This window comes from Vigna angularis, chromosome 10 (assembly GCF_016808095.1).
Source record: "Vigna angularis cultivar LongXiaoDou No.4 chromosome 10, ASM1680809v1, whole genome shotgun sequence".
Taxonomy (NCBI): domain Eukaryota; kingdom Viridiplantae; phylum Streptophyta; class Magnoliopsida; order Fabales; family Fabaceae; genus Vigna; species Vigna angularis.
Genome location: NC_068979.1, coordinates 19317103 through 19334993, shown reverse-complemented (window position 1 = coordinate 19334993; position 17891 = coordinate 19317103). Strand labels below are relative to the sequence as shown.

The window sequence follows — 17891 nt, the reverse complement described above, 5'->3', positions numbered from 1 at the left end:
CCTTGATTGAACCAAAAATATTCACTTAAGCTTCTAAAATGGATTGTTGGGCATAAGCCATGAATTATGAGATTAATGCTTTTGAACAGAACTACACTTGGGACATAATTGATCTTCCTCCCAATAAAAAGCCTATGGATTGTAAGTGGGTTTATAAGATCAAATTCCATGTTGATGGTAGAATAGAGAGACTTAAAGCCTTCTTAGTTGCTAAGGGATATACACAACTTGAAGGAGTAGATTATTTTGATACATTCTTTCCCATTGCAAAACTCACAACAATGAAAGTCTTTCTTGCCACAGATGCTGCCAAAAACTGGTCCCTTGAACAGTTAAACGTTAATAATGCCTTTTTACATGATGATTTACATGAAGAAATTTACATGCATTTGCCCCCTGATATGACAGTTTCTCATCCCAATAAAAAAGTTTGTAAAATTGAGAAAATCATTGGATGGGTTGAAACAAACTAGTAGACAATGGTATGCCAAGCTCACCACAACTTTATTAGCCTTAATTCACCAAATCTTTAGCTGATCATTCTTTCTTCATAAAGAATACAGGGGCATCTTTCACTGCATTATTAATTTATGTTAAGACACACTTGGACCATGAATTCAACATGAAGAATCTTGGGCAACTTCGTTATATTTTTAGGTCTTGAAATATCACATTCTTCTACTGGGATTGTGGTTAGTCAAAGAAAATATGCTTTAGGGTGTGTTCACTTGGAGGAGTTTGGAGGAGATGATTTAGGGGAGAGTGAGTGGATGGATTTGAAGGGATTTGAGGGTAAATTTTTTGTTGTTTATTTGAGTGGGTTTGGAGATAAGTGAGAGTGGATTTGGAAGTAAAGTTTGTGAGAATTAGTGTAGGATTTGATTGATGTGAGAGATAAAAAAATTTGTTTAATTGGTAAAAATTAAAGATTACTAAAATGCCCCTAGTTATTAAAGTAATATAAAATGATAATTGTTAATGTTATATTTAATTGTAAAAATGTTTATAAAGAGTAAAAAATTAACATTAATTAATAAAATTAATTTGAAAATATAAAAATTTAATTTAGTAAAATGAAATTATTTTTTTAAATTTATTATTTTTTATAATATAGATATGATTTGATAATTGTTAATATTATATATAATTGTAAAAATTATTATAAGAAAAAAAAATTAATTTTTAACATGAAAATAAATTTTCATTATTATTATTATTATATTTATTATTATTATTATTATTATTATTATTATTATTATTATTATAATATGTTTATTATTATTACTATTGTTGTTATGTTTATTATTAACTATTCCTCCACTGCCTACGTCCCTCCCAATGCATCACCACACATATATTCACACATCAACAAGTTCCTCTCCAATCTTACTCTCACTCTCACTCCATCCCCAACCACCCCAACCACCCTTCTTATATCATACATCTTTCAAATAAATGTTCTCAGATGCCCCTTATTATTGCTGCTACCCTTCAATACATGTTGCAACATCATCATCACTTTCCAACCCTAATGGAACAATCGTTCAAGGTGGAAACCCAACATTGAGGTCGCGCCCAATTGCCCTTGTTGCGCAACATCCCCATCGACGGTGGCTACTGAAAAGGTGATGACATTTTATAAAATTATTGAGGGTAAAAGAGAAATTTGAGACTGAATAAGCTCAAATCTTCGCAAAACAGCGAGAGACAAAAAACCCCATATCTCGCAAATCTTCACAAATCGTTCCTCGCTCATCCCTCCATGTGAACACGTTTTAATCTCATTTCGTCGCTCTCAAACCCCTGTAAACAATAATTTCTATTCAAGTGAGCACACACTTAGAGTTGTTGGAAGAGAATGACATGCTTGCTGCGTATCCAATCGTACGAAACCTTCTACTAGATTCAATAGCTCTTCATGTCAACAGAATGAATGGCAAAAGATTTGCAATTGTATATTTATTTGTAACAATTATTATGTTAATTAGGATAATTAACTATAATTAATGTATATATTGTAGTTTAGCTTATTTAGTGGGCTGAAAATCAGCTTGACTGATTCTAATCATGTGTATTTATATGAAAATTCTCCAGCAAGAGGAGACAATTCTTTGGGTCAATCTTCTCTAAGTTTAACATGGTATCGGTCTAGGTTACGATCCCAAAACCTAGTTTGTGTTTTCCAGCCTCGTCCTAGAGGCCTTTTGGAGTGGTACCAAAAGCAAATCCGTGAGGGCTTGACCCAAAGCGGACAATATCTTACCAGTGTGGAGATATGTGTGTATATTGAACCTCTCCAATAGTGGTATCAGAGCTACTAGTTCAGTTCTGGTGACCGCCTCCAAACAAGTACGTCCCCCCATGATCAGGTGGAGCCAAACAGGTGGCCAGTGGCGGATTCGCCAGATGACTCATGAGAGGTGGAAAGCTAGAGATGCTCAGTGTTGACCATGGTGTACTTGGGGATAAATGACTAAAAAGACTTTCGCATCAGGGGAGGAAGGAGACCATAGTTCTTTGTCTGAGGGAGGATGTTGGGATACAAACAAAGTCCCACATCGGATAAAATAAGAGACAAATATGGGTTTATATACACATAGATACCTCCATTGGTAAGAGGCCTTTTGGAGTGGTACCAAAAGCAAATCCGTGAGTGTCAACAAAATGAATGGCAAAAGATTTGCAATTGTATATTTATTTGTAACGGTTATTCTGCTAATTAGGATAATTAACTGTAGTTAATGTATATATTGTAGTTTAGCTTATTTAGTGGGCTTAAAATCAGCTTGACTGATTGCAATCATGTGTATTTATATGAAAATTCTCCAGCAAGAGGAGACACAGTTTTTTGACTCAATCTTCTCTGAGTTTAACATGGTATCGGAGCCCATGTTACTTTGATTCTTGGGCTTCCAACCACATGACCAACAATACTCGATTCCTTACTAATATACAAAAATATTTGGGGAATCTCAAGATACATACTGCTTGTGGAAATCAATTGCCTATAACAGAAACTGGTGATATTTCTTCATTTTTAAAAAATGTCTTTGTTGCTCCTGGTCTCACCAGTAATCTCATTTCTGTTGGTCAATTAGTCGATAATGATTGTCGAGTTCAATTCTCATAGTCTGGTTGTCTTGTGTAGGATCAACTCTCGGGGAAGATAATTGCGAAGGGTCTAAAGTTGGACATCTTTTTCCCATCCATTTCTCGTTGTCTCCAGGTCTTTCTTTGCCTTTCGTCTCTTGTAATTCTTCTATTGTTGATCACCAAGTGTGGCATAAGCGCCTTGGGCATCCCAACTGATATGTACTCCATGACATGCTCAAATATGGTTTTCTTGGAAATAAACACACTCCTTCTCTTAATAATATTCATTTTGATTGCATTCCTTATAAGCTTGGCAAAAGTAAAATTCTACCTTTTCCAACACATCAGTCGCATGAAACACAACCATTTGATATAATTCATAGTGATGTTTAGGGGTGGCACCACTTATGTCACATGCTCATTATAAGTATTTTGTAACTTTTATTGATGATTATAGTCGTTTCACTTGGGTCTATTTTCTGCGCTCAAAAGATGAAGTCTTTTCCACTTTCAAATTCTTTTATGCTTATGTTCAGGCCCAATTATCCTCCAAAATCAAGATTCTTTGTTCTGATAATGGTGGGAATACACATAACACTTATTTTAGGAATTCTTGCAATCCAATGACATTTTATCTCAAAGATCATGCCCATCAACCCCCCAACAAAACGGGGTAGTTGAACAGAAAAATCGCCATTTACTAGATGTTGTTCGCACCCTTTTGTTGGAGTTGCATGTGCCATCACGATTTTGGTGTGAAGCCCTTTCCACTGTTGTTCATCTTATAAACAGATTGCCATCTCCTTCTATAAGTAATGCATCTCCTTTCAATCGATTATTTGGTCACCTACCCGATTACTCCACTCTTCGTATCTTCGGTTGTGCATGTTATGTCCATCTTCCTCCACACGAACGCACCAAGCTCACTGCATAATCTGTTGAATGTGCTTTTCTTGGCTATTCTCCTCATCAAAAGAGATTTCTATGTTATGATCCTAACCTTCATCGGATTCGGGTCTCTCAAAATGTCATTTTTCTAAAAAGTGTATATTTTTTTGCAAACCATCATGACTCGTTCCCTTCTCCAATTTTTGTTTTGCCATTGTTTTCTAATTCTTCTGCAGGTCACTCATCATCTAGACCTTTATTGACCTATCAAAGGCGAAATATTGCCACTCACCATCACCTACCACAATCACATGGGCCCCTTCAAGATAATTCCTTGGATGCTAATCCAGTACAAGCTCCAGAACCAGAACCAGCTGCTTTACGACGCAGTTCACGCATTGGTAAGCCCCCAGAAAGGTATATTTTTTCCATGACAACAACATATCATCTATTCCTATTCCTTCTTCTTATAAACAGGCAATGAAGAATGAATGTTGGCAAAAAGCTATTGAAAGCGAACTTCTCGCCTTGGAAGAAAATCAGACATGGGATATAGTGTCATACCCTTCATCTGTTAAACCCTTAGGCAGCAAGTTTGTGTTCTCTATAAAGTTGCGTTCGGATGACTCCATAGACCGTTACAAGGCGCGACTGGTTGTGCTTGGAAATAAGCAAGAGTATGGCCTAGCCTATGACGAGACTTTTGCTCCAGTTGCCAAGATGACCACTGTGTGCACTATCCTTGCTCTTGCTACATCCAAATCTTGGCCATTACATCAAATGGATGTCAAAAATGCATTCCTCCATGGTGACCTTAAGGAGGAAGTTTACATCACACTTCCTGGTGGTATGTCGACCCTCTCCCCAATATGGATTGAAGTAGGCCCCAAGAGTATGGTTTAAAAATTTTCGCTCCACTCTTCTTGGTTTTTCTTTCAATCAAAGTCAGTATGATCCATCACTTTTCCTTCAACGGACTCCTAAAGGCATCGTCGTACTTCTTGTTTATGTGGATGACATTGTGGTCACTCGTTCTGATCAAGATGTTATTTCTAGAATCAAACAAATGCTGCATTCAAATTTTCACATGAAAGGGTTAGGATATCTCAATTATTTCTTGGGTTTAGAGGTGCATTACCATCCTGAAGGCATTTTCGTAAACCAACATAAATATATTCAAGATTTGGTCCAACTAGCGGGACTCAGTAATTCTACCTTTGTTGACACTCCAATGGAAGTTAATGTTAAATATAGGCGACATGAAGAAGAGCTTCTTGACAATCCCACTCAATATCGGAAACTAGTTGGTAGTCTCATCTATGTGACCATCACTCGTCTTGATATTTCTTTTGCTGTACACACTGTTAGTAAGTTCATGCAATCTCCACGACACTTTCATTTTTCAGTCGTGCAACGTATCATTAAATATCTCCTTGGAACTTCAAGTCGTGGTTTATTCTTTCCTGGTAATTCATCTCTTCAACTCCAAGCTTATAATGACGCTGATTGGGCTGGCTATCCAGACACTAGGAGATCAACTACTGGCTGGTGTATGTTCCTAGGAATGCTCCTATTTCATGGAAATGTAAGAAACAAGATTCAGTCTCAAAGTCATCCACTAAAGTAGAATATCACGCAATATCTACTGCTTGTTCAGAGATAATATGGCTACATGGTCTTCTTACATAGCTTGGATTGTCTCAAGCACAACCAACTCCACTGCATGCTGATAACACCAGTGCCATACAGATTGCAGCAAATCAGTTTACCACAAACGGACGAAACACATCGAGGTCGATTGTCACTCTATCCAAGAAGCGTATGATCGTAGAGTCATCAATCTACCACATGTCTCAACATCCGTTCAAATAGCTGACATTTTCACTAAATCGTTGTCACGCCAGCGTCACAATTTTCTACTTGGCAAATTGATGCTTGTAGATTCACCAGTATCAATTTAAGGGGGGATGTCAATAGAATGAATGACAAAAGATTTGCAATTGTATATTTATTTGTAACAGTTATTCTGTTAATTAGGATAATTAACTGTAGTTAATGTATATATTGTAGTTTAGCTTATTTAGTTGGCTGAAAATCAGCTTGACTGATTGTAATCATGTGTATTTATATGAAAATTCTCCAGCAAGAAGAGACACAATTTTTTGGCTCAATCTTCTCAGAGTTTAACACTTCAGGCCCTCCTTTATTTGATCCTCAGGCTTATCGCATACTAGTTGGTCAACTGATGTACCTTACAACCACCAGACCAAATTTGACTTTTGTTAGTTAACAGCTAAGTCAATATGTTTCTCAACCCATGGATACTCTTCATAGTGCTACCATGAGAATTCTTTGTTACATCAAACGTTCTCCTACTAAAGGTTTTCACTTTACCGCAAGCTCATCTCTAATTCCTTCTGATTCTGATTGGGGTAGCTGTACAGAAACATAAAAATTTATCACGGGATATTACCTCTTTTTTGGTTCTTCCTTAATTTCTTGGAAAACTAATAAGTAAACAATTGTATCTCGTTCTTCCTCTAGAATATAGAACTATTGCAGCTTTGAGTTGTGAACTGCAATGGCTCCATTTCTTGCTAACTGATTTGCAAGTTCCTCTTGCTTATCTTATTTCAGTGTTATGTGATAATCAATCTGTTGTATACTTGGCTCACAATCCAACTTTTCATGAATGCACAAAAACATATAGAAACTAACTGTCGTGTCATTTGTTAGAAAATTCGAAGGGGTCTTCTTCATTTCCTGTTCATTCCTTCTTCTGCTCAACTAGCCGATATTTTACTAAGGCTCTTCATCCCAAGTTTTCACATAATACATTTCCAAGCTAGGACGATTAGATGTTCATAGTCTTGCTCGAGGGTGGTATTACAAAATAGTTAATCTTGTTTATTATAAGTTGTTATTGAGATAACCTAGAAAATAGAGTATTAGAGTTGAGAAGTGTTTTAAAATAATGAGATTGAGTATTATATTTTAAAATAAGTTGATAATATAAATAGAATTTCTTAAACTCGTCTCACTACTTAAAACACATTTCATCTCTCTAAAACACTATTCTCCTAAACTCTCTACCATCTCTCTAAGAGTTCTAACTCTTGAATCATCTCTTTGATGATCAGGAGGTGCCTAATCAACCACGACAACAAGGTCTATATTCCTATCTGATCAATTTCTTGAATAGAGCAGCAAGTTTCTACCCTTGTTTTTGTTCATTCTCGATGTGTGATTCTGTACAAGAATCATTTCTTGCATGTAGAAAATATGTTTCCTCTTTGGTTATTTGATAAATCGAGGTCCTAAGAACTCTTTCTGTTTTCAATTTGGTGATTCGTAGGTGTTTCTAAAAGTTCCTTGTGCGAGAAGTAATCGAGGGTGTTCTTAGATCTTTGTATTGTTGGTGTAAGGTAAGGGAAGCTATAATTTTCTTTAGAATGAGTTTGCATTATAAATTTAGTGTCTTTATGAATGATAAGATGATTTAAGGGAAATTGCTACGTTCTTGCTAATATTCTTTGTACTTAGATGATAATGAACGATTGTATAATGTTAGGATGCTTGATATGGTACGATTTGATGATGTTGCTATTATGATTGTGAGTAGTGAACAATATTTGAGGTTTGAAATTTAATTCAAAGTGTTTGGAATGAAGAAGAGTCAAATACTTGGGTTTTAAGTGTAAAAAGAAGGGGTTTTGATAGGTGAGTTTTTGAGAAACTGGTTGGTTGAGGGAAATAACAGTTTGAGGTCAGTTGTGAAGTCATTTAGTACTTATGGAAACTTTCAAACCAAAAAAATCTGGTGTAGGAGGCCGTAAATGGTTGGTCGGTGTGTTTTTACATGTTTTTGGTCTAAAATTGGGGTTTTGAGTTGTGAGATTTTGAGGTAAGGGTGGTAAACTGTTTTGGGAAGTTGGAAGTCTATTATTAAACATATTATTACTTGTCTAGACATTTAAATGAGAAAAATCTAGTGTGGAAGTGTTAGTTCTAGAATAGGGTGAGTTTTTGGGTACTTTTATATCAATTTTGAGGTTTAACTAGTGAAAACTTGAAACAGAGGAGTTGTGAGTAATCTAAGGTGTTGATGTGTGCTATTTAGGGTATTATGACTTGTCTATGATGTTAGTTTGTTTATATAGGGGTTAGAAGAGGTAGAAACGAGTTTGGGTAGCTTGGAAAAGTGAGTTTGGTTTCAAATGGTCAAATGGAGTTATAGATGTGTTTTCAGATATTTTAGAGTGTTTAGAAGGTCTTAGGAATCAATTAAAGTTGTAGGGAAATTTTATACTAATTGTTTAGGCAATAGTTTCTGTTTTAATCGATTATGCGACTAACATAATAAATTAAAACAGACACTTTAGCCTAATCGATTATGTGACTAACATAATAGATTAAAACATACACTTTAGCCTAATCGATTATGTGACTAGCATAATAGATTAAAATAGACACTTTAGTCTAATAGATTATGTTATTAACATAATAGATTAAAATAAACAGTTTTGCCTTATTTTGCTTTATGTGAATTCATACTTGATTTAATTGATTATATTACCAATCTAATCGATTTTATTACTACTAGTAATGTGAAATTTTGACTAATCTAAACCAAATTCACTTGTACACATATGATCTATGTATTTCATTGTTCTCTTATGATCCTAAGAAATTTTATTATCAATTTTCATTATGCAATTGATAATTAATTTTATTATTAACTACTTTGTGATACTTGATGGGATTGTTTATGGTTATGTGATGAATGTTTTGAGGTTTCATGTGATATTATGCAATGTTGGTGTGAAGTATATGTATATATATGATTATGAGAGGGATATGATGACGATGAAATGTGGTTGATTATGTGAATGGTATTGATGGACGTAATTCCATGAACCACGTGGAGAGGGTTACATGGTGGTGCCCTTATTGTTTGTATGAATTGCTGAAGTTATGCAGGAGGTTTATCCTGACACTCTCAATAACCCCAACTCAAGTAGAGATGGATGGTTATACCTTGGAGAGTAGCAGGAGGTCTTAGCCTGAGGGAAATTTCTCTATTTGGTTGAAAGACGTTTGAGGACTAACTGTGTGTGTGGTAAAGTGAAATCCATTGACAATGACTCTGCAAAGCAGTAGAGGTCACCACAAGTACATGAACCATCATAGCTTGACATTCATACTATATCTGGATAACCAGTCTAGGTCCTTGCATGTTAAGATGTTTGGGTTGATGTATGTTATATATATATTATTTGTGTATGCTATGTTATAAATGTTATATGACTTGTCTTGTATCTAGCTTACCATTGTTTATGTTTGTCTGCTTGTGTGTAGTTTTTTCCTTTGCAATGATCACCTTAACCAATGTGAGCTTAGGAAAGAAACATATTTTCAATTGATTCAACGTTTAGTTCAAAGAGAAGTGAAAGAATAAATAGATTTTGTTTTTTAGGGATAGAATCTCCTGCTCTAATAGTCTCAAGTTCCTTATAAGTTATTATATATGTATGTTTTATTTTAATAATTTTATAGTATTCAAATGAGACGTTAAAGTTATAGTACGAATGATTTTCTTCGTACATATATAGTTTCAGCCTCTTTTGTAAAAGGTATGCTGGAATCAGTGAAACATTTATTCTCAGAAGAGACATTGTCGAAGTCATCAGTCTCTGTTTCTATTCTTGAGCCCAGAATTTCCTTCATTCCTGCTCCCTATTCTGTTTTAAAAGAATCATAATCCTAATTAAAAAGAAACGATTGTTAGGCTGCTTAAAGTTTGGTATATTAATCCCATCAATGTTTTCTTTTCCTTTTTCCATTTCCCCTTTGTTTTATGGTCGATGGGCTTTTTTAGAGGTAGCACAATGCTTTCCTTAAAAGGTTGAAAGATGGTTCACGTGATTAAATTAAGTGATCTATACACAAAAAATATCTTTGAGTTTGAAGCTTCATCGATATCAGACGTCACATTGGTACAAATATACGTATACTATGAATTATGAATACTACCATTTTGAAAGATGAACTAAGGATGCAGGAAAACCTTGCAAGAGTTAAAAGTCCAAGGGGCTGAAATCGTTTTCTTGAAATTCTGATTCCCGGACAGGGTTTTCTAATTCTTCGAAAAGGTAAGGTGCGACCTGTTGAGAATTGTTGGGCTTCTTGTCGTTCATCTCTATAACTGAAACAATCCTTTCTTCAATACAGCTTTCCACAATTTCAGTTCCAACTTCTTGAGACTGTAATCCAAGAAGAGAAAAGCATTCTCCCTGGAAATCCAAATCGCTGGAAGACAATATCAGCCCAGCAATAGTTTTTGCGAGATCAGGGGCATAACTGCGAATCTGAAAGTGAAAGAACCGAATTATAAAACGTTACGCCATAAAGTTGGCCAAACAATTTTAAATACAAAGCCAGAAGAGATAATCTAGAAAGTTACACTAAACACTCAGCTTATTGAATGGGAAATCAAGGTGTTGAATTAAGAATTAAGATATTAATGCAAAATCTCAGTTGGAGGGAAAAATTTCAACAGTAAAAGTACTGAGCCACACAGATCACAGATGTATTAGAGAGGGAAAGAGATTGATAGAATAATTCACCTGAAGGGCACGTGAACTTAAAAAATCCTGGGAATGATTCGCCTTCAAATCATCCAGTGAAAGTTTAACTGCTCTCTTAACAAGGTTTCTGTCAAGTGGAGACAATTTCCTAGGAGCTGGTATCATGGTCTTAACAATGTGTCAAGGAAGTATAAATTACATAAAAGTTAAGAAACTTAGAAGATTTACATTATTATACACAAAGAAAATGTTCATAAACATATAGGGGAAATGAGTATGCCCTATTAGTATATTAAATGTGATTTTAACACTCAAATGTAGACTTGTAACTTGGTTGTACGATGTTGGCTATCTAGTAAAGGCAAACGGCTTATGATACTTCAGATCCTGAAAATTTTCTGAATAAGAACTACTGGATCTTCAATTAACCCACAAATAAATAATATAAACAAAATCCAAAGAAACGTCAGAAAGAAAAGTATAAAATAAATGTATAAAAAAAGCTATGTAAAACACTTTTAACTGTCTCTGATAAAGATAAAAAGGATTTGTCCAATGCTGGATATTGTTTATGATATACGTGGAGCACAATATCAATGTGTGTATCTGTAGGCATGTTTTCCCATTCTAGTAATGTAACGCCATCTTGCTCTACTGTACCCCTTAAGTTTAAGCCATATGTTTTCCAGTCAATGCTTTGCAATGCCTTCATAGATGATCGGGAGATTGTACAAGGTGAAAAGTCCTTGAAATACAAAACCTGACATTAAACATTTTTATCATCCAGATTAAGTAGTGGATAGATAAAATATAAAATATAAAAAGATAGCTAAAGCATAAAATTCAAGAGACTTAATGACGGACCTCTGTTCTATTATCATATTCCCGGAAGCACGCAATGTTCTGCATTGATATATTACTCATTAATATGACTGCCTCCATCACCAGTTCCGTGTTTAAACGATTATCAGTGCAGCAAGCTACCCCAATTCCAACTTTGAGCTGCTCCCTAAATAAAGGTTAAAAAAAGTAGATAACTTCAAATCTATAATTGTTATGGTTTAAGGATCTAGAGGCCCCCTTTTTTTTATGAAGCATCCCATATCCACCAAGAAAGTAAATATTTTGAGAAGGCTTAAAAAACCATGCAAACCAAGTTCTTGCATGGGCTTCTAGATGTGATATGTTTTTCTACCACAATCAGTAATAAAATGTCAAAAGGTTTTTCTTTTTTTTTTTTAGAATAAGCTGTTACAGTTCACATGCCCAATAGCTGACACACATCAATTTAGGAACCAAAAATGTCTGGAAACTATCATAGATTTAAGGTTCTGCTACCTAATTGAATATGATAACATACAAAGAACTCAAAACTACTATGCATTTCACTGCCTATGTACGAAAAGTGGTAAAGAGGGAATTTTAATATTCAAGAGATAATCAATACATCTTATGAACTTTAAGGATGACACCTACGCATGATGAAAGAGAATGTCAAGGTAGAAAATATATCCTCTAAGAGACTTAACTGACGAAAAGTAATCAGTCTACCAGAACAAAGAAGATTACGATTCTAAATGATAAATGGGAAGCTGATTTGAGATTACGAATGTACCAACTTGGGAAGCAAGAGTTACACATGTTACTTAAATTATTTCCATGCTTAACTACATAGTCTTCTATGCCTGACTTAAGAAGTTCTAGATTTGATGCCGACATTGGTAATTGCTTGCACTCATTCGCAAGAAAAATCTTTTCATATCGTGATTCCGGATCATCGCAATCTTCTGCTACCAATTGAATTGCAATATTCTGGACAAAAATACAAAAGAGAACCATTAAAACTATGTCAAGTCAAGGGTGCGGAATTACATTTGTAATGTCGCTTTAAATAATGTCAATGATAAGAAAGTGCCATTTGGCTATCTGATTTGGTGGAATTATTGACTGTTGCTAGCATATCAGATAGAAGGAGAATGGTCTCCAGCAACAATATTGACACGCTTAAAGTTATAGTTGTTTGAAAGAAATTAATGCAGCTGAGAATTCTTCACTTGTGTCAATTTAACTTACAGGAATCTTTAAAATTTGCATCTGCAAAATCAACAAATAAATAGAAAGAATATGAAATGTGTGAAAAATGAGTATAAACAGCAGAGTATTTTGTTGATAAACAAATATTACAACTTCAACAAAATCATTTAAATAATCTAGGCTCAATTTTGATATGCATTGAAGAAGAAAGAAGCAGCAAACTTGGTACATTCAGGCGTGGTAAAAATACCATATTTCTGCTTGCTGATTTTTTATTTTATCTTTGTTTTCATTTATTTCATATCAGGCGAAGATTTTTCCTGTTTTTGGTGTGGGGTTGTAGAAATAGAAGCACTAGCACTCTAGCACTCTTTTTGATTTCTCAATATAACAAGTTCTGATAAACCAAAAATGCTTTAGACATTGTCCCAGTGGAGAAGTGCAAAATGACACAAACTTCTGATGTAGAGCCTTAGGACTTGTCTAGAGTTGCCAGTGCTTTCTAATGACTGAAAAATTTGATATTCAGCAAACTCTGTTTGGTTGCAATATCAACTGTGTTTAAAATGTTTAAACTAGTTAAACTCATTTTATCTCACCTGACCTAAGTGGAGAGAGGTATTTTAGGTCTAAGAGAGTAATTTTTGCAGTCTTTGGAAGAGAAAAAAAAAAGAGAGAAGTGGTTGACATATTCACCAAGCCGTCTTAGTAAAATTATAATTCTAACTTCATCATCATTGGACCAGGCTGAAATTTTGGCAACAGATTTTGCACTTTTGACAACAGATTTCGCACTGTTGCTATATGTAAGGTTTCTCTTTATTTACTTTTCATATTTGAGAGCATTATTTTGTTTTGTTGTATGTATTGGTTTGTTGTAAACATTTATTTGTGCTTTTATTCTGACTCTCTTGTATTAATATTTGATCTTAGTGGAGCTTTATGGACTGACTTGTATTCATAATTTTTAGTTCTCACATTGAGAGGGTCTTCCATGTTAATGTACCAGTTTCTTGTTTTGTGATTAATGTGGTTGTTCTTCCTCACATATTCTTGTAAATTTGAAGAAATTAGTTAGTACTTTTTATTGTTATTGTTTCCCTGTCAGATCCATATTAGTTGAAAACAGGTAGATTTGAATTACTTTATTCAATAGCATTTAACTTTATCAGCGTACTTCCAAATGCACACCAAAAAATAAGGCCTAACAGTTTCGATCTTGGTTCATGATTAAAATTTTATGACGATGCATGTGATGATTGCGATGACTCTAGGAAAGACAGTCACATGACCAGGGCAGTGATCATTACGCTCTTTGATCGAACACATTTAGATTGAAAAAAATCAGCTTAGTAAACGTTTAAAGTATCCCGAGTAATTTATTTTTCACAACCAAAAAGAATGGACAAAATTAGCATACCTTCTGTATAAAGGTATGGATATCAGACAGTAAGAGATCACGGCTAACAAAACAAGACAGATAAGCTTCACTACCACTGCAAAGTAATACGGTGAAAAAATTATATAAAAGGAACTATACCAACAAATTCATCTCAAAATGTTGCTCAGATAGCTCTTTTACCTGAATTTTGCCCCATTTTTTGTGTTTGAAGGTAGTCTTGTTATTCTAGAGGAACCCCTTTCTTTCAGGTTTATCTGATAACTATGTATCTCGGTATCCATAATGCCTACAATTTCCATAGATTACAATAAGAATCGTGATAATATAATAACTAAACTAACCATGGGAATATATTCAATAGTCGACTTCACTTTTGAGCAGTGACGTAGTATAAATACACAAGCACCTGGGAAACATAAAACATTTGACAAATTTCCATATAGCTAATAGTAATATAAAATTATGTCATATCAAAATTTAGAAGTACCTATACCTATTAAAATAATATGAGGACAACTTAAAACCATTTCTCTTGAACAAAATAGTTGGCCTGGCATATTACCCCCCACATCAAAGCAAGACCAATACAGTAGACGTGGATACAATAACTGTTACCTTGTGCACGTGGGATATCTATATTTTCTATAAGATCAAATCCCAACCAACATCAGAGGAGAGCATTACACTTACTGGTGGTTTTGAGAGAAAGTATTCCATCTGTTTTACAAGAGGCGAAATAAATAAATAAATAGATAAATACATTGAACTAAGACGGTAATCCTGAATTTTTGTTACCCCAATTGTCAGCAAAATCCGTGGAAGAAAACCTTAAGTCTTGAAATTCCTCTAAGCAGCTCCCAATGCCAGTATCGGAGACTTCTCACAAGAAATTCAAATATTGTTACAAAGAAAAAGTTCACCACCCTTAGACAAACAACATTTATTAATTTTTAGCACAATTCTTCTGATATTTATAATCCCTGGAGTGAGCTAATCGACATCGTTTTGGTTCATTTTTTTTTCTTTTTCCATTAACCAGAAAACTTCCTGGAAACTGAGTAAAATCTATCTAATAATAAATTGCCCAATAGAGAAATCGTGTCGAAATACCAGCAAACACTTTTCCTACTTGAAATTCGAAGAGAAGGATGCACAGATGAAGAGCGAGTGAGAATGATTGCGAGTCTGCAAATCTGCTCCGATAATCGGCATCTTTGATACGCTGAAGATATTAACTATAATCGCAGATTCAAGTTACATACATAACCGAACAAATCACGAAACTAGAATGCATGTGAACATACTTTACATAAACGAAAAAAAGAGAAAATCATAGAAAAATAGAAGAAACTCACATGTAAGCACAATTCCTGAACCGTAGAAAACTCCATTCAGAATCAAAACTTTCTGGAATTCGCGCGCGAAACAAAACAACGGTTTCGAAAATAGAAACTATAACATTCTGAACGCGGTTGACCCATGTTATGACCCATGGTGACGCCCATTGGGCTTTTACTTTCGGAACCCCCACAATTTCTTCACGCACGCACGCCTCATACTTTTGAAATGACATTTTGCTCTTTGGAAACGTGACTTCCGAATTACACATTTCAAAATCTTTTGGGAACAAGTTTTCTGGGATTTCGGGAATAATATTTTCAAAACAGAATTTTTGGAACAGAATTTTTGAAACGAAATTTTTAGAATATAATTTCCATAACAGAATTTCAGGAACGTATAAAATGTGTTTCAGAATAATTTTTTCTACAAAAGAATTTTTGAAAAAAAAAATTCTTAAACTCAATGCTTTCGGGAATAAGTTGTTCGGAATACCCGTACATGAAATGTATTATGGACAGAGTTTTCCAAAACACATGAAAAAAAAATTTCAAAGTGAGTTTTTTCTACATTTTTTAGCTTCTTTCTTTGCAACAGAGGTGTTGGTGGAAGCCATGATAGTGGTGGCGCGGGTACAGTAGTGAAAGGTGTTTGAATCTTTTCCTGACATTGTGAGATGCAGTTAGTAATTATGGAGGTGCAGTAAGCAATAGGCCGCTCATTAAAGTAGGGATGAGCCACGGATGTAAATATTCTTAAACGGATATGCGTGAACGGATATTAACATGACATCCCTTAAGTCGAGAGTGCCCCAGGAAAATTAGGAGAAGATAGAGAGAAAAGTGGAGGTTGATTCAAAGAGCGCAGTTCCAAATTTTCTTGGGTTGCGTCCCATGTATATCTTGAAAGATTGTAACTTTGCTTCTTTTAGTGTTAGAAATAGTGTTAACAGAAGGTATGCGAGAACTTTAGTTCATCTGAAATAAATGTTTTTCTCTCTTCAGTGCTGCATCTTAAAATGAGTAAGTTTATAATATTTTGAAACATTAGAAGAAGACCAAGATTGTAAAATGGCTAGGGTGAAACCTTTGATTTGGTAAAAATTTCTAACATGTAGGGACGGAGAGAGAGTAAGAGACAGCGGAGAGGGGTGGAGGCAACCAGTGATGTAGCGGAGAGAGCGAGGGAAGAATGAATCTGAGATGGGTTTTGTAGGAAGAAGTGGAAGTGGAGAGATGGGCACACACACGCGGATGGTCACGCATACAGACAGTTGTTGGCAATCAGAGAGAATATAAAAGTGAAGCGGGTGCAGGGAGAGTTAGGGTTTTAAAAGAGATAAATAAAATTAAAGAGTAAAAGTTAAATTAATGTAAGATATTTTTGAAATAAAGAAAATAATGAAAAGATGTAAGGAGCGTTTAGGATGGTGGAGTTTGGGGGCGGTGGAGGGAGCAACTCCCCCTCTGTTATCATCATGAAGTTTCCCATAAATGAAAAAGTTATTTTCATAAAAAAGAAGAGCGAGATTTTAAGTTTTACTTTTTTAAAATTCTAAAATTAAAAAAATGTTTATCACGAATTCTCTTACCGTTAAAGATGAGAAAAATAGAAGCATTTGGGTCCCCAAAAAAGTGCTTTATGCTTGGACGTTACACTGAAATTTCTGACTTCTTGCACTCACAAAGACAAGCAAGTATGAATTCCTTTTGCAGACAATATGCCATTGCTGACAAACGGTGTTGATGGTGATGCTGCTTGTTTTGACTGAATCTCTGAACATGTAGTTTTATGTTTGGCTTTATCATTTGTCTAGATTAGCAAAATTACAAGTTCAAAAAATACTCTTCATAGGCTAATTCGTATTGTCCTTATTTCACTCAATCTTGAAATGAGAATTTTAACAGAATCAAGAGTTTTCTTCATGCAGAGCTCTTAAAGTTGTATTCTTTCAGTACTCCCCTTGCAAGAACTCACATGGTGCCAACCAGAGGCATCACGAACAATTATATTCTGCTTCGTGGAAGTGGAATTATTCGCCTTTCTTCAACCCTCGCTGGCTTCCTTCATGCATTTATCTAACCATTTTTCAAAGTGTTTTGCTTCATATGTACCGATTCCCTTTACCGAATGGTGACTTTCTCCATTGAAAAGATGTCAGAGTTTCATCACCCATTCATTCATTGCTGCTTCATATTGCTATCCTATGTGCTACGTGCTACGTGCTATGTGCCATGGCTAAGAAAGGAATGAAATTCCCATTCATTCAACAAAAAACTTCTCTCATGTGTACAAAAAGTGAACAACACAAAGTACTTTCAATCCTATCAAGTTCTAAATGGAAGATAATAATTTTACTTTTTTCCTTAACACTCAAGCGTAAAATTTGACTTAAGAAAAGAATCATCTGGGCACCGATTTATCTAACTCAAATGTATGATATAATGATAACAAAGTTAGTATATATAAATTTAATATCTCTACCAACTCAACACTCAGAAGCAGATTCCATATCAAAGGGGAATAAAGGGCATTGATGACCCCATTAA

General features: G+C 34.7%; 2 protein-coding genes across 2 annotated transcripts; one reads left to right on the top strand and one right to left on the bottom strand.

The window, feature by feature from the left end:
• Positions 1 to 4461: 4461 nt before the first annotated feature.
• Positions 4462 to 5853, top strand: LOC108334908 (uncharacterized mitochondrial protein AtMg00810-like). The gene is made up of 3 exons (XM_017570833.1): positions 4462 to 4873; positions 4968 to 5566; positions 5671 to 5853. Exons 1-3 carry the CDS (start codon positions 4462 to 4464, stop codon positions 5851 to 5853), a joined length of 1194 nt encoding a protein of 397 aa, XP_017426322.1.
• A 4050-nt stretch (positions 5854 to 9903) lies between these two features.
• On the bottom strand, positions 9904 to 16239 carry LOC108334907 (type 2 DNA topoisomerase 6 subunit B-like). The gene is made up of 12 exons (XM_052870021.1): positions 15360 to 16239; positions 15134 to 15239; positions 14800 to 14880; positions 14695 to 14721; positions 14185 to 14290; positions 14023 to 14098; positions 12642 to 12662; positions 12184 to 12380; positions 11433 to 11577; positions 11073 to 11328; positions 10608 to 10750; positions 9904 to 10349 (listed from the first exon to the last, which is right to left on the bottom strand). The coding sequence occupies exons 1-12, from the start codon at positions 15393 to 15395 to the stop codon at positions 10059 to 10061; spliced, it is 1485 nt and encodes a 494-aa protein (XP_052725981.1). The 5' UTR covers positions 15396 to 16239; the 3' UTR covers positions 9904 to 10058.
• Between the last annotated feature and the right edge of the window lie 1652 nt (positions 16240 to 17891).

Excerpts from the sequence above, each read along its gene's own strand:
- LOC108334908 (XM_017570833.1), top strand. The coding sequence starts at position 4,462 with ATGAAGAATGAATGTTGGCAAAAAGCTATTGAAAGCGAACTTCTCGCC. Across the intron at positions 4,874-4,967 it reads GATTGAAGTAGGCCCCAAGA|GCATCGTCGTACTTCTTGTT; the intron begins GTATGGTTTAAA and ends GGACTCCTAAAG. Across the intron at positions 5,567-5,670 it reads TGCTCCTATTTCATGGAAAT|CTTGGATTGTCTCAAGCACA; the intron begins GTAAGAAACAAG and ends CTTCTTACATAG.
- LOC108334907 (XM_052870021.1), bottom strand. The coding sequence starts at position 15,395 with ATGGAGTTTTCTACGGTTCAGGAATTGTGCTTACAT. Across the intron at positions 14,881-15,133 it reads TCCTTCTCTTCGAATTTCAA|TCTCCGATACTGGCATTGGG; the intron begins GTAGGAAAAGTG and ends TCTTGTGAGAAG. Across the intron at positions 14,099-14,184 it reads AAAAATGGGGCAAAATTCAG|TGGTAGTGAAGCTTATCTGT; the intron begins GTAAAAGAGCTA and ends ATTACTTTGCAG.